The sequence below is a fragment of the Nicotiana tomentosiformis genome, chromosome 1, assembly GCF_000390325.3.
Source record: "Nicotiana tomentosiformis chromosome 1, ASM39032v3, whole genome shotgun sequence".
In the NCBI taxonomy this organism is placed as follows: Eukaryota; Viridiplantae; Streptophyta; class Magnoliopsida; order Solanales; family Solanaceae; genus Nicotiana; species Nicotiana tomentosiformis.
In genome coordinates, this window is record NC_090812.1 from 35077250 (window position 1) to 35092228 (window position 14979).

At 36.1% G+C, this 14979-nt stretch overlaps 2 protein-coding genes across 2 annotated transcripts; both read left to right on the forward strand.

Moving 5' to 3' along the window:
* Window positions 1–289: 289 nt before the first annotated feature.
* Window positions 290–5941, forward strand: LOC138905570 (uncharacterized). The gene is made up of 3 exons (XM_070194094.1): window positions 290–373; window positions 5081–5556; window positions 5650–5941. The coding sequence occupies exons 1-3, from the start codon at window positions 290–292 to the stop codon at window positions 5939–5941; spliced, it is 852 nt and encodes a 283-aa protein (XP_070050195.1).
* Window positions 5942–13341: 7400 nt separating this feature from the next.
* On the forward strand, window positions 13342–14736 carry LOC138905575 (uncharacterized). The gene is made up of 2 exons (XM_070194097.1): window positions 13342–13912; window positions 14120–14736. Exons 1-2 carry the CDS (start codon window positions 13342–13344, stop codon window positions 14734–14736), a joined length of 1188 nt encoding a protein of 395 aa, XP_070050198.1.
* The last annotated feature ends 243 nt before the right edge of the window (window positions 14737–14979 follow it).

The window sequence follows — 14979 nt, forward strand, 5'->3', positions numbered from 1 at the left end:
TTTTCTAACGATAAGTTATGATGGATGAAAAGTATAACTAAAGGGAAAATTGAATAATTTTTAATATATTTTAAAAAGGACTGCTAAATCTAATGTATAACGTATATAAATAAACTAAATTGATTCCCAGGCCACATTAATGTAAATAATGTTATTATTATTAAGAGGGCAGCATGAAAAATGTGATTTAGTGGTAAAAAGATTATTTTAAAAGTACAAAGTACTGTATAATATTTATTGATTGTGCATAGCAAAAAAGTGGTCGAAAGTATGGGAATTAGAAGGAAAGATGGAGTATGGTGGGAAGAGTGCCAGCAAGGCAGAAGACACAGAGAGAAATGAGCTGGATGATGAGGAGAGAGAGAGGCAATCGGTTTTGGGTCCCACCGCCCTATTAATCAGATGAAGAGTTTGAGGCTTCCTACTATTATCCTTCCCACTTTTCAACAACACCATGCATCCTCATCTATTTCTTCTCCCTATCCCTTATTTAATTTCTTGAGGTATATACATAGGGAAGATATAAAATCCCTTATTATATATATATATATATATATATATATATATATATATATATATATATATGAATTTATTCTTAGAGTTAACATGATAAATTTTCAAAATCAATAACCGGGGATATTTCATTTTCTAGGTATAATATATTAGACTATTAGAAAAAAAACAATAATACTAACAATTCAAAATTTTCGAATAAAGACTATAAAGTAAATAAACTGAAGACAAGTATAGATATATATTGATATATTATTCAACTTCAAACTGATGTACATAATGAACTGGAAACTCCTCTATTTATAGAAGAAAGGAAGCAGTTGCGAGGCTTTTCTTTAGCTGCTTGTAAGCTGCCTGCATGAGCTGCTTGCAACCTGCCTGTTTAATAAGAAACTGTTGCAAATCATTTCATTGAGTTGTTTGCAACCTGCCTGCATCAGCTGCTTGTAGATAAATTTTTACCAAATAGATAATCTTCTTCAGGAAAATTATCTATAGCAGACTAATAAATAGACATCCACAATATAATTATTTTTATAACACTCCCCTTTGAATGTTCATTAAAAGATATTGTCTCGTTAAAACCTTACTAGGAAAAACCCAGTGAAAAAAATTCTAGTGAAGGAAAAAAAGTATACATATTTAGTAATATGCATTTCTAGCTGCCTCATTAAAAACCTTACAAGAAAAATTCCACGGAAAAAATCTTAGTAAGGGAAAAAGAGTACAATGTGTACTTCACTCCCCTGATGAAAATCTTATTTCAAATATTTGAGTCTCCGCATTTTAATTTTGTATACCATCTTCTCAAAGTTGAAGTTGGCAAAGATTTAGTGAACAAATCTGTTGGATTGTCACTTGAACGGATTTGTTGCACGTCGATGTCACCATTTTTCTGAAGATAATGTGTGTAGAATAATTTTGGTCAAATGTGCTTCGTTCTATCTCCTTTTATAAATCCTCCCTTTAATTGGGCTATGTGCAGCATTGTCTTCGTATAAAATTGTGGATAATTTATCACATTCCAAACCACATTTTTCTTGAATAAAATGAATCACCGATCTCAACCATACGCATTCCCTACTTGCTTCAGGAATAACTATTATCTTAGCATGATTTGAAGAAGTGGCAACAATTGATTGCTTTGTGGAGTGCCATGATATGACAGTATCTCCACATGTAAACACGTAACCGGTTTGAGATCGGGATTTATGGGGATCAGATAAATAACCTGCATCTGCATAACCAACAAGATATGCACTACCTTTGTTAGCATAAAACAAACCCATATCAAGAGTTCCATTTAAATATCGCAAAATATGTTTAATTCCGTTCCAATGTCTCTGTGTAGGAGAAGAGCTATATCTTGCTAGTAAATTAACAGAAAAATGCTATATCAGGCCTTGTAGCATTAACAAGATACATAAGTGCACCAATTGCACTGAGATATGGTATTTCAGGACCAAGGAGTTCCTCATCCTCTTCTAGAGGTCGAAACGGATCCTTATTCACTTCAAGTGATCGAACACCCATTGGTGTACTAATGTGTGTGCTTTGTCTATGTAAAAGCATTTAAAGACCCTTTCTATATAGGCAGATTGATGGATAAAGATCTCGTCTGCTAAATATTCAATTTGCAAACCAAGATAAAATTTTATTTTTCCAAGATCTTTCATCTCAAATTCTTTCTTAAGATATTAAATTGACTTTTGGAGCTCTTCTGGAGTTCCAACAAGATTTATGTCATCAACATAAACAGCAAGTATAACATATTATGATGTCATTTTCTTTATAAAAATACATGGACAAATAATATTATTTATGTAACCTTCTTTCAGCAAATATTCACTGAGGTGATTATATCACATGCGCCCAGATTGATTTTAAACTGTACAAAGATCTTTGTAATTTGATCGAGTGCATTTCTCGAGACTTTGAATTATATGCTTCTAGCATTTTAAATCTTTCAGGTATCTTCATATAGATTTAATCAAATGAGTCATATAGGTTATGAATTGCACTTAAATGGCATGGCATCTTCAGGTGTCTGGACTACAGGTTTGATCCTCAAAATCTTTTACAATATTGTGCACCATATTATATCAAATATATCGTCGACGATCATTTTGTATCGGTTCGCAAGCGCATAACTTGTTGAGATCTCATCACTTTCTTTATTTTTAGGTACCTGAACTTCTTCTGGAGTTTCATAAAATATTACGTCGTGGGCTCTTCTAGAGCTTATTTCCTCCTTATTATGATCATTTTGATCATTTGCTCCTATCCTTTTCAAGGATTGTTACCTTTGGAACCGATTGGTCTACAACACTTCATGCGTACAGTAAACTATATCTTTCTGGGACTTTAATCTTAATAGGAGCATTTGTAGCTAAAATATGATATTTTATTTTGGATCAGCAAATGCTTCTGGCATTTGACTTGAATTATCTTTTAAGTGAGAATCATATTAATGATAATTCGATTCATATAGCATATTTTTCAGCTGTTTATTCCATCCTCCAAATGTTAGAAAAACTAGCATATATCCCCAATCTTCTTTGGGAAACCTATCTTTGTGCAATATGGTAGAGAAATTAACCATATACCACATATCAAAAGTTATTAGATAGTAAAAATATTTAGTTTCTGATCTTAAACCATTTGTGAGGGGAGGACTTATTATATATTGTTGGTCTGATGCATACAAGTGTTGCTGTATGCAATTTAGAAAATCTTAGACCAATACGGAAAGCTTTGTTCTCATAAGAAATGATTTAGCCATTAACAGAAGACATTCAATGCTAAACCAGCTTGAATATACAAGCATTATCAAGATGAATTGTCTTGATAACATATTCTGAAAATTATACTCTTAATTGAGAAAATCAATTTCAAAGGCCAAACTACAGGTTGACAATAAAACACACACGTAACCATCTCATATATGCATCTATAAGTGGTTCACATGATAGGTGAATGGGCCCATATTCACCTTGTATATATTTCAGAATTTAGGGGTCTTAGTCCCAACTTTAACTGGTATAATCAATTTATTATGAGAACAAGCAAAACAAGAGAATTTTTGAAGAATCTTCTAGTTCTTCAATTTATGTTTATCATAATTCTCAATTAGCTCATCATATTTAAACCAGATGGTAAATGTAAACTTCAAGTTTATCATGACATGTGCTATCTTTTAGTAAACTTCTGGTTTACTATGACATAAACTTTTACATTAGTAAACTTCTGATTTACTGTGGCTACTTTTGTATTAGCAAATTTCTGTTTTACTGTAGCTATTTTTGCCGCAGTAAAACTTCTGATTTACTGTAACTGCTTTTGCATTAGTAAACTTCTGGTTTACTTTGATACATGATGTAGTACAAATTGAAGAATAAGGTGGGTAACTTCTCACATATATATTATTTTACCCCCCATGATTGCGGAAACATGAAGATTTTCAATCTTCTACTCATTTGTAGTCTCAATATGATGGCCATTTGTATTAGTAAACTTCAGGTTTACTGCAACATATGTTTTGATCATAATTATATAATATGAATATCATATTCATATATAATCTCTTCGAGAGCCTTCATTTATTATCCACAATCTAATATTTATCGGACTCTACTGGTGTCATGTGTCTTCTAAACAAACAGTTAGCTCTTTAGGAGCTTTTGATAGATTTTGTACTACCAAATATTGCTCAGACACTTCTGGTGTCATGAGAGAAAAACATAATCAAATGAATAATATAAAGACAATTCTAAATTTATAAATGATGAAAATTAAGAATTTTAATATTTTTACCACTACATAATATTTTCCTGCTTCAGGAGGAAATTTTAATTATTTACTACTTCAGGAAAAATTTGAAATATGAAATATTGAGAATATATTCTCTTAATCGTATTACCTCTTCTGGAGGTGAATCGTAATATATTTACATTAAGAGCGCGTTCATATTTAATATTGTCACATTCACTTCAGAAAATATATTAATATTATCAAAAGTTCTCTTCTTTCAGGAGATAGAACATAATTATCTGAACGTGCATAATCACATCAAATTCTGATGCATTGAACCTCTTTTAAGTTATTTGCAACTTCAGAAGCAAATCGAGGTATGCATATGATATAGAGAATTTTCTCAAATGTATCTTCATTGTAACCATAACAAGCCTAAATTATGCTTCCACCAGTAGCATCATCTCCAACGGCCGCACCTGACCATGAAGAAGGCGTTCCTCTTCCACAGTCCCCAGTTCATGGGAATTTGGGATAAAATTATGCTGCCCCTTCTAAAGATCCTCAGAGGAGGAGGAAATGTTACTTTTTCGGTTTCTACTGGGTGCAATCTTCTTTCACGGCCGGTGGAGATTTCTAACTATCTGAAGCCTTTGGCTTCAGAGAAGGATTGGGAAAAGATTCAGACACTCTCAGGAGAGTGTTTTTGTTGAACAATGCTATGCATAACACCGCAACGGTATGTTTCTTTCTTCCTCTGTTATTTCTCCTACTTTTGAAAAAATGTACTCTAAGTTTTACTCCTCTTGATTTGTAGGCCAACTTTCTTGCTTCTGAGGGCCTTCAAAGGCTGATTCGCGAGAAGGAAGAACTTACTTCTAAACGGGATCAGCTTTTAGTGGAACAGGACCAAACTATTCTCTGCCTCTCAGAACTGGAAACCAAGGCTACCGAGGCCGTTATTTTGGAAGCTCATTTGCAGCAGAGCGAGCAAGAAGTGGTAACTCGTAGCCAAGAAATTGGGCCACTGAGGGTTAGATTTGATGAAGCCAAAGCTAAATGGGCAGAAATCCAGAACACCGTTCTTGCTGCAACCGATCATGAGGTTGCCTCCGCTGAAAGATTGATTAATTTGGAAACAGCCTTAAACTCCAAAAGTGAAGAGCTTGCTGCTGTGGTGGTGAAAAATGCCCAGATAGAAGAGAAGTATAGGAAAAATATCGATCATAATAGGCTTTTTAGTTCAACTGTCCGTGAGCTAGATGTTAGTCTCAAATCTGCTAGGTCTGCCCGGTAAAACCTTTTCGCCGAAGTTACTCAACTCAAATAAGAACTCAAGCACCGAGCGGCTTCCCTCATTGTTGAAAAAACTTATTCCATGTATAGCATGAGGAGAAAAACCTTGGAAGAGGCCAAGACTGGTATCATTGACATTGATGTTGAAATTGCTAAGGCCCAAGAGCTTGAGTTGGTTGCAAAAAATGGACTCCCTACGCAGTTTTACGCTCCAGGTTCTTCTGATTCAGGTTCCGAGTTTTCGGAAACTGAAGAAGGATCGGAAGGCGATGATGCCAAAGACCAAGCTGGGGAAAATGTTGAGCCATCGGTGGAACCATCTACTACTCCCGGGGATGCGGATACTTCTCTTCCTCCTAGTTCCGGAGACGCTGCAATTTAGCTTTTTGTTTCTTTTTCTATTTTGTACCTTTATCATTTTGACGCGTCCTTGTAAATAAAAACATAATTTTTGGTCAAAAGTATCGTTTGAGTCTTACTTTCGTTAGAATATTCATGCAAGTCTTTAACTTTCATACTTGCTCAAGTATTCTACGCATGTTGTTCTGTTCACGCTTTATTATGTGTAATCTCGGATGTTTTTTCTTTGAAGCATTTTGGTTCCGAGTATTATCCCCTTTTCATGAGGGTTTCCATGAGTATTTGCACAAGTTTGCTTTTTGTGTATGCGGCTTCTGGTGTATTTTTCCCCGATGGCATTCTAGATTCCGGGCAATGAATATTTCGGAACCAACCCTTTAACGAGAGTGTTTTTATAAGAGAGAGCCCTCTTATGTTTACGATGCTCTTAAAGAGGACGTCTCTTATTCATTACAATACTAAAATTTGAAGTACTTGTTTAACTTTCAAATGGCAAAATTAACTCATCGTTCAGACAATAAACAAGAAAAAAACAAAAGGATTTCTTTTAATTTAATTCCTTCTATTTTGAAAAGTACATAAGCATTTTGCTATGAAGAAAAGAAATTGCCATGACTAGTGGCTATCTTGTACAACTTGTTTCTAAGGGGCTGTCTACGCAGTCCCCAGTCCCGATGATGTATTTTGTTCCCGGATTTTCGTTCCCCAGTTGACGTGGCATTCCGTGTTTCCGTATTCTCATATCATTCCCCCAGTGTTCGAATGCGAATTGGAACACTGAAAGTCTTGTATCTTAGAAGATTCCACCAATGAATTTCTAGGTAATTCACTCAGCAACTTATCTTGTTTCCCCTTAGGAACCCATGCTATCGAGCGAAAGAATACCTAACAGTCCTCTAGTGGTTTGTGCTCGTGAACGATCGGGTAACTTCTGTTCGGTAGCAAACTTAACTTCCCGGTGGGAATTTGCTATCGAACCAAAGATTACCTAATCGCCCCCGAGTGAAGCCTTGGCATCAGAGATCATATTGATGCTGCCTTCGTAGTATGCTTTCAGTCGCTGCCTCGTTAAAAACCTTTCCAGAAAAACTCAATTAGGACAAAAACTAAACGAAGGGAAAAAGAGTGAAGCACATACTTTCCGTTTGACTGTTGTTTGTTAGCAGTAATATCTTTTGAGGTGAGCCACATTCTAGTTGTTCGGCAACTTGTCTCCGTTCTAGTTCTCCAACTTGCGACTTAATTGCAGTCTTCGATTTTTATTCTATATCGAATTCGCTCATTTCGATGGCCCATTTGGCCAATCTACCCGAGAGCTCAGGTTTATGGAGGATATTCCTCATAGGGAAAGTAGTCACCACAGCTATTGGGTGGCATTGGAAGTAGGGCCTCAGCTTCCGAGCGATGACTACGAGAGTTAAGGCCAGCTTTTCCAGATGTGGGTAGCGAGTTTCTGCTCCCGATAAAATTTTACTAACGTAATAAATGGGAGATTACGTACCTTCGTCCTCCAGAACTAAAACTGCACTTACCGCAACTTCTAAAACCGCGAGATAGACTAGCAACGTTTCACCTTCTTTTGGTTTTGAGAGTAACAGAGGGCTTGACAAATATTTCTTCAACTCCTTCAAGGCTTGCTGATACTCCAGTGTCCATTCATAATTGTTTTTCTTTTTTAGTAGTGCGAAGAAGCGATGACATTTTTTCAATGAACGGGAAATGAACCTGCTCAAAGCTGCCAATCTTCTTGTGAGACTCTGGACTTCTTTACGTTAGATAATTGATCCGGGATGTCCTCTATGGCCTTGATTTTGTCGGTATTTACCATAACTCCCCTTTGTGAGACTAGTAATCCTAGGAACTTACCCGAACGCACACTTCTCGGGGTTAAGTTTCATATTGTTCTCCCTCAGGATGTCGAATATTTCTTGCAAATGCTTCAGGTTGTCACCTGTATTTAAAAACTTCATGATACTTCCATAGTCTTTCCTATTTTTTTCGAACATCTTATTCACGAGCAATTGATAAGTGGCTCCGGCGTTTTTTAACCCGAAAGGCATCACATTGTAATAATATGTACCAAAATTCATTATAAACGAAGTCTTTTCCTGGTCTTCTGGGTCATCTTGATTTGATTGTACCCAGAATAAGCATCGAGGAAACTCATTAACTCGTGCCAGGCAGTGGCATAAATCATTTGATCGATACTTGGCAATGGGAATGAGTCTTTCGGGCATGACTTATTAAGATCCTTATAATCTACACACATGCAAAAATATTTTTTTAGGAACTACCACTACATTGGCTAGCCAGTCCGGATATCTTACCTCTCGGATTGAACCAATATTAAATAAATGGGTTACCTCTTCATTGACGAATTTATTCCTTGCTTCAGCCATATGGCGCTTCTTTTGCCTTACCAGAAGTGTCACTACCCAAATCGGGGGGCCGCAACGGGCACCCGGTGCCTTACTTAACCGAGTACCAACATAACATATATTTCTTATCACAACATCATAGGTAAATGGGCCAGAAGGGCTATCATGAGATAACTGGAATAAAACATAAGAGAATACTAGACATAGGACGACCCAACATGATATAAAAACTTATGCACGTGACATACGGGCCTATAAGGCCGACATGATCATTTGTACACTCAAAACATAAGCCGATAAAGGCATACAAGTATCCATATACATGACATCTATCTACAAGCCTCTAAGAGTACATAAATATCATAAAGGTCGGGACAGGGCCCCGCCATACCAATCAATACATGTCCAAATCATACTGACCAAATAGGCAACTTCGGAGCAAGTGGAGTGCACCAACACCTTCTGTTGAGCTGATAGCCTACTAGGAAGACTGTCAAATTATCTATCAGGACCTGCGGGCATGAAATACAGCATCCCCAGGCAAAAGGGACGTCAGTACAAATAAAGTACCGAGTATGTAAGGCATGAAAGAAACATGGTGTAAAGAACTCAACATGTAAATCTGAACATCTATATGAATCGTGAAACATTTATAATATCATGCATATGCGTGTAAATGTCATACCATGCATAGGTATATGAGTACATAACATCATCAAGCCTCTGAGGGCATCACATCATATCATCTCGACCTCTGTGGAAGAAATCATCAACGTGCACCAGCTGATCAGGTGGTGGTGCGTATATAACGCCTTAACCTTTCCCCATATACCATATACATATAATATACACGTATATAATGCCATCTAGTCATGAGTCAATGTACATGTATAAATGAATATAATGCATAATGAAGTAAGTCAATAAGATCTCTCCGATAAACTTTATCAACTTACGTATTTTTTTAAGACCCGTGAACAGATGATATCATAATAGGACATATGGGGAATCAAGAACATAGGCACTCCTAGTAATTCTATGAATAGAGCCATTTATGAAAGTTGTGCGTTTGCTCGTTTCGTTTGTATCATATTGATCATGCCAAAAGTAAAGAAGTGATAGTCTTAACATACCTTTGTCGTTTACCTAACCATACGACGTCGGTTCATCCCATTAGTACTTCAATCTACAACAAACAATAAGGGACCATTGTTAAGTTTACGGAAGCTAGAACTCAACACAAATGAGTGACTAGCTCATCTACGAAATTTTGGACAGCACCTCCCCTTATTCTTTTCACTTTCCTCAAATCTACAAACAAGACCAACATGTCCAAAGTATCAACAAACATATTACATCAATATACAACCTTATATCCATCACAATACATCATCAAAACAGTCCACACAATCTAATACAACAACCAAGTGCTACTTTGCGCTTTTCCATCCCTATTGTGAGCACCTAATTTTTTACTATATTTGAATTTTTAACACCTTCTACTATGTAATTACTTTTAGAAATTTAATATTTTTTTTAGCTTTGTTATATTTTTTTTTTATATAGGGTAGAATTAAAAATAATTTAAAAGGTCAAATTATTACTATTAGTGTTATTTTTATTTTTTATCTTTATTTTTAAATAAAATAAATTTTAAACAAAATCGAAAAAATTAAATATTTTTTTTTAATTTTTGGATGGGAATAAAATAATAGGAAAATTAAAAGTAGGGAATAAAAAAGTAAAAGTAAAAGTAGGTGAAAATTGTTTTTTTAAAAAAAAAGTAAAAGAAAGTGGAAAATTTAAAACATAAAAGTAAAAGAATGTGAAAATTTAAAAAATAAAAAGTAGAAGAAGTTGGAATTAAAAACTAAAAGTAAAGATAGCTGAAATTTCTTTTTAAAAAAAGTAAAAGAAAGTAGAAATAAAAAAAAGAAAAGTAAGATAAGTGGAAATTAAAATAAAGAAAAGTAAAATAAGTGAAAAATAAAAAAAAGAAAAGTAAAAAGTGTGAAATTAAAAAAAGAAAAGTAAAGGAAAGCGGGGAATTATTTTTTTAAAAAAATAAAAAAAATGGGAAGTGGGAATTCTTTTTAGTTAAAAAATAATAAAATAAAAACAAAATCTAAAAAAATTCCGATTTTTTTTATAAATAGAAGATAAATGTGAGGAGAAAAGGAGAGGGAGAAGGAAGGAAAAAAATAGAGGAGTGAATTGAGATAACAAACAAATTTCTTCTTCTGCACTAAGTGAATTTCTACTCGTTTCATTATTTCTTTCGAAAATTCAAGCAAATCATCACCCTGTTTAAGACCAAAAAATGCCTCAAATTCAAGCCTAAAAACACCTTGTGAAGCTTCATTGATAGTCACCTCTCTCACCCCAAAAACCAGTAGCCTCACGAGGTATAGTCGAGTTTCGGTCCGGGCTCGAATTTTAGAAGGTTTGTCGCTAGATTTTCTGCTCATCTGCCGATTTGCCCTTGGTTTGGTGTATTTGCTCGGCTCAGAATTGTTTTTGCATTAATCAGGTTCTGAAGAAAATTTTTTGCTTAAAGGTTTATTGCTTATCCTCCTTTTGTTAATTATTTCATTATTTTGTGTGATGTTCTTATAGAGGTTCATGTGATAATTTTTTGTGTTGTTTATTTATACACATTATCATGTTGTAGTTTTTTTTTTTACATGTTTCAAGCGATTTGTCAACAGATTATTTGAATAGGATTTCATCTTAATGAGATTTGCTATTTAGAATTAAGAATGGAGATCTTGCCATATTAATGGGCCATGCGTTGGAGTTCAAGTAAATGAATCAGAAATGAGTTACCACATTTAATAGAAAAGAAAGAATTAGACATGGGTTGGATTGAGTATAAATCTGTCAGACCCAATAATTTTGTCACTAGACTAATAATTAGCTCATTCTTCCATAATGGATAAATGTCTCCTAATTTCAAAGATAGAGTAGTAAGTTATAAATATTTCTAAGTATGGATGACTTTTCAATACTTTAAATAACTAATATATTTTCCGACTTCCAAATAATTTTCTATCCATAAACTCTTGGTCTTACAATAATTTTAAATTAGTTTAGGAAAATAATACAAGTGCGCGTTCACATGACTTGACCAATCAACTTCGAATAATAATAAATGTGTTATTAATTGTGTACACGTACGCGTGACTTATTTCAAGATAATTTTCATAAATCTAATCAAGCAATAAAAGAGGACATAAGTAAAACATGAGAACCAATAAAACACAGATTATCCAAAAATAATATAAGCCAAATGTAGTCAATAAAGTTACCGTGCTAGAATCACGAGACTCGGGGAATGCCTTACACCTTCTCCCCGGTCAATAGAATTTTTTACCCGGACTTTGTTTACACAGACCAATAATAATAGAGTCCAACCTTTCTTTGACTAGGGATTCAAATAAATGGTGACTTGGAACACCCAAAAAATCAATTCCAAGTGGCGACTCTGTAAATAAAATAATCCCTACTCAAATTTGTCACTTTAATTGGAAAAACTCTTTAACCCACAACAATCCATAACACATATATCTTTTGGGGCAAAAAGAGGTGTGACAACTCTGGCGACTCCGCTGGGGAAAAGAACTAAGAACTTCTAGTTCAAGGTTCATAATTCGAGCTTGTAATGTGATCTATACTTGACTTTTTTGATTGTTGATATTATTGTGTTTGTGGGCCTAATGTGCTAGTTGTCGCTCAATTACCGCTTTGATATTGTTTGAACTGTATAAACTTCCTTCTTACGCCTCCCTTATGAGTTTTATGAATTTATGGTGCACACGTGCGCGTGGCCCACTTTTTGTTAGAGGTCATACCAAATAGAACGAGGTTGGATCAGCAACTAGGCCAGGTAGACTTTCGTGCTCCCGGTACGTTACCCCCACTTCGGCTCGAGTTGTCTGCTTGGGTAAGCCAGGTCTAAAACACTCCCCCCAGGATTTTACACATACAATAACATAGCCTCATGTCGGATCCCTAGTAGGAACGTTTGTTTAAATCATGTGCATTTGATTTTGGAGACTCAACACAGGGGTTGAATTCGTCAAGGACAGATGTACCCAAAAAATAAAAGATTATCCTGATGCACCCTGCGTGCTATTTGTGCATTTATTTGTTTTGGCTTGCATGTTGATCGGTTTCTAGAATAAGGGAGGACAATCAAGAAAAATCAAGAGCGGGGTAGGAAAAGGAAAATTCACCGGGTTCTGAAAAACTGAGTTCTTTAAAAAATTCTTAAATTCTGCCGAAATTTTGAAAAAAAAGAGAAAAAGAAAAATTATTTCAAAATGAGTAAAAAAAAAAATCATGTTTTCCCTGTTGTGTCAAAATTGACCGAACTACGCGGGTCTGATTCTCACCGGATGTGAGATACATAGGCAAACCTCATCGGTTCCGGCCCCAATTTTCAAAAAATAATTTAAAAATATTTTCCCTTTCCTTGATTCCCTCTTTAGAATTCTTTCCTTAGAAAATAAAAAAAAAAATTAAATCCAAAAATATTTTCTTTCTTTTCCGAAGTCTTTCATTCGAAAACAAAAAAAGAACAAAATAATTTCAAATCAAAATCTAGAATATTATTTTTCCTTCTTTAGACTTCCTTCTTTATTAAAAAAATAAATTCAGAATTCGATAAAAAGAAAAAAATTAAAAAAAATAATATTTAAAAGTCTTTATATAAAAAATAAAAAATGGGTTAGTCTATTCCCGATTTCTCTGAACTACGTAATTATCTGATTCATGCGGCGACATGATCTGTAGGCAACCCACAAAAGGTTCGATCAAAATATTTTTCAATGATTCTAAGATAAGGGATCGAAATGAGGTGTGAGGGAAAAGAAAAGAAAATGGTGATAATGTTAGGAGCGTGGCATATTATGTGTGATTCATATTATTAAAATGCCTAACCCTAACACGTTTGTTGTCTCTTGTAGAGTAAGTTTAAGGTGGTTGGTTTGTGGTGAAACTGGCAACACATCACTGCTTCACCAGATCAAAGGGAACGGTAGTAATGGATAACCGTGATGAAATCGAGTTACTCAATGAAAATCCCCAGGGTCTGTCAGTTGAGCAAGAATCGGAGGAAATAAGAAAATTGAGACAACAACTGTCTGATGTATATCAAGCTTGGGTTTTCGGTCAGCCTCCACCCCAGGGTCCCTCGGAGGAAACTTCCACCGTACCCCTAGCTACTCAACCACCGCTCCATGCAGTGAGCGATCACATTCTACCACCAGAGTATGTGCCAAACTACAGCCTCCATGCTACCCCTGGTACCTCTAATATGCGACCTTCAGTCGCACCGGTGAGGAACACCCCTCTCGTTGTGTCCGACGCACCAGTATATACAATCCCGCCACCACCTCCTGTGATGAGGCCAAACAACGAGCCACCACCTCAGGCTTATGATAGCCAATACATCTCTCAAAATATGGCTTTCAGGGTCTCGGCTCCATACAATCAGACTCCTCAGTACGAGTCACCAGTAGAAAATGAAAAGTCTGCCAAGACAGTTGAGCCAGATGAGATGGCCAGGAAAATGAAAAGTCTTGAACAAAACATAAAGAACATACAAGGACTAGGTGGTCACAAAAGTGTTTCATTCAGAGATCTATGCATGTTCCCTCACATCCATTTGCCACCATGGTTTAAGACCCCAAAATTTGAGAAGTATGATGGACACGACGACCCTATTACCCAATTGAAAAGGTATTGCAACCAGATGAGGGGTGCAGGTGGAAAAGAAGAATTGTTGATGGCTTATTTTGGGGAAAGTCTTATGGGGGTAGCCTCTGAATGGTTCATTGACCAAGATATCTCTCACTGGCATGTCTGGGACGACATGGCCCAAGCCTTCGTCGAGCAATTCCAGTACAACATTGATATTGCACCAGATCGCAATTCCCTATCCAATATGAAGAAAAAGTCGACGGAAAGCTTTAGGGAGTATGCCATCAAGTGGAGGGAGCAAACGGCTAGAGTTAAGCCACCCATGGATAATCATGAGTTGATCACTATTTTTCTAGAGGCTCAAGAGCCTGATTATTTCCAGAATATGATGTCTGCTATAGGTAGACCATTCGCTGAGGCTATCAAAATTGGGGAGATGGTCGAAAATGGTTTGAAAATGGGCCGAATCTTGAGTCAAGCTGGTTTTAAGGCCTCATCACAGGCCGTTCAGAATAGTTCGGGGGGTTTGATGAACAGAAATGGGAGAGAAGAGAGAGTCATGATGGCTTCCAGCTCGAGGGGGCCCCGCATGGTATTCAACCAATCATATATGCTTCCTGAGATCCCACAACACTATTATCCCCATCAAGATGCTTCTTATGTCGTGGCACCGCATCCATATGCGGTGATGAACGCACAATCTTACACTCGGCCACAACATTATACACAAAATTGAGCTCTACCTCCCATAAATGCCCGTCCCTACCGAGCTCCATATAATCCCCAACCAAATGTTCCCCAGTACAATCCTCGCCCAAGAGAGCCCCTCAGAAGGAATCAGTTCACCCCTATTGGTGAATCATACTCTAGCTTGTTCCAAAAGCTAGTCAGGCTAGGTCTGCTGCAGCCAGTGGCCCCGAACCGGCCAAACCTCGAGTCCCCCTCGCACCGAGCTGATGCTAGATGTGAATACCACTCA

What these genes read in the sequence shown, in the direction of transcription:
- LOC138905570 (XM_070194094.1), top strand. Translation starts at nt 290, where the DNA reads ATGGAGTATGGTGGGAAGAGTGCCAGCAAGGCAGAAGACACAGAGAGA. An exon ending in AGGAGAGAGAGAGGCAATCG is followed by an intron (nt 374 to 5,080) that starts GTTTTGGGTCCC and finishes CTTGATTTGTAG; the next exon opens with GCCAACTTTCTTGCTTCTGA. An exon ending in AAATCTGCTAGGTCTGCCCG is followed by an intron (nt 5,557 to 5,649) that starts GTAAAACCTTTT and finishes TTCCATGTATAG; the next exon opens with CATGAGGAGAAAAACCTTGG.
- LOC138905575 (XM_070194097.1), top strand. Translation starts at nt 13,342, where the DNA reads ATGGATAACCGTGATGAAATCGAGTTACTCAATGAAAATCCCCAGGGT. An exon ending in AAAGAACATACAAGGACTAG is followed by an intron (nt 13,913 to 14,119) that starts GTGGTCACAAAA and finishes TTATGGGGGTAG; the next exon opens with CCTCTGAATGGTTCATTGAC.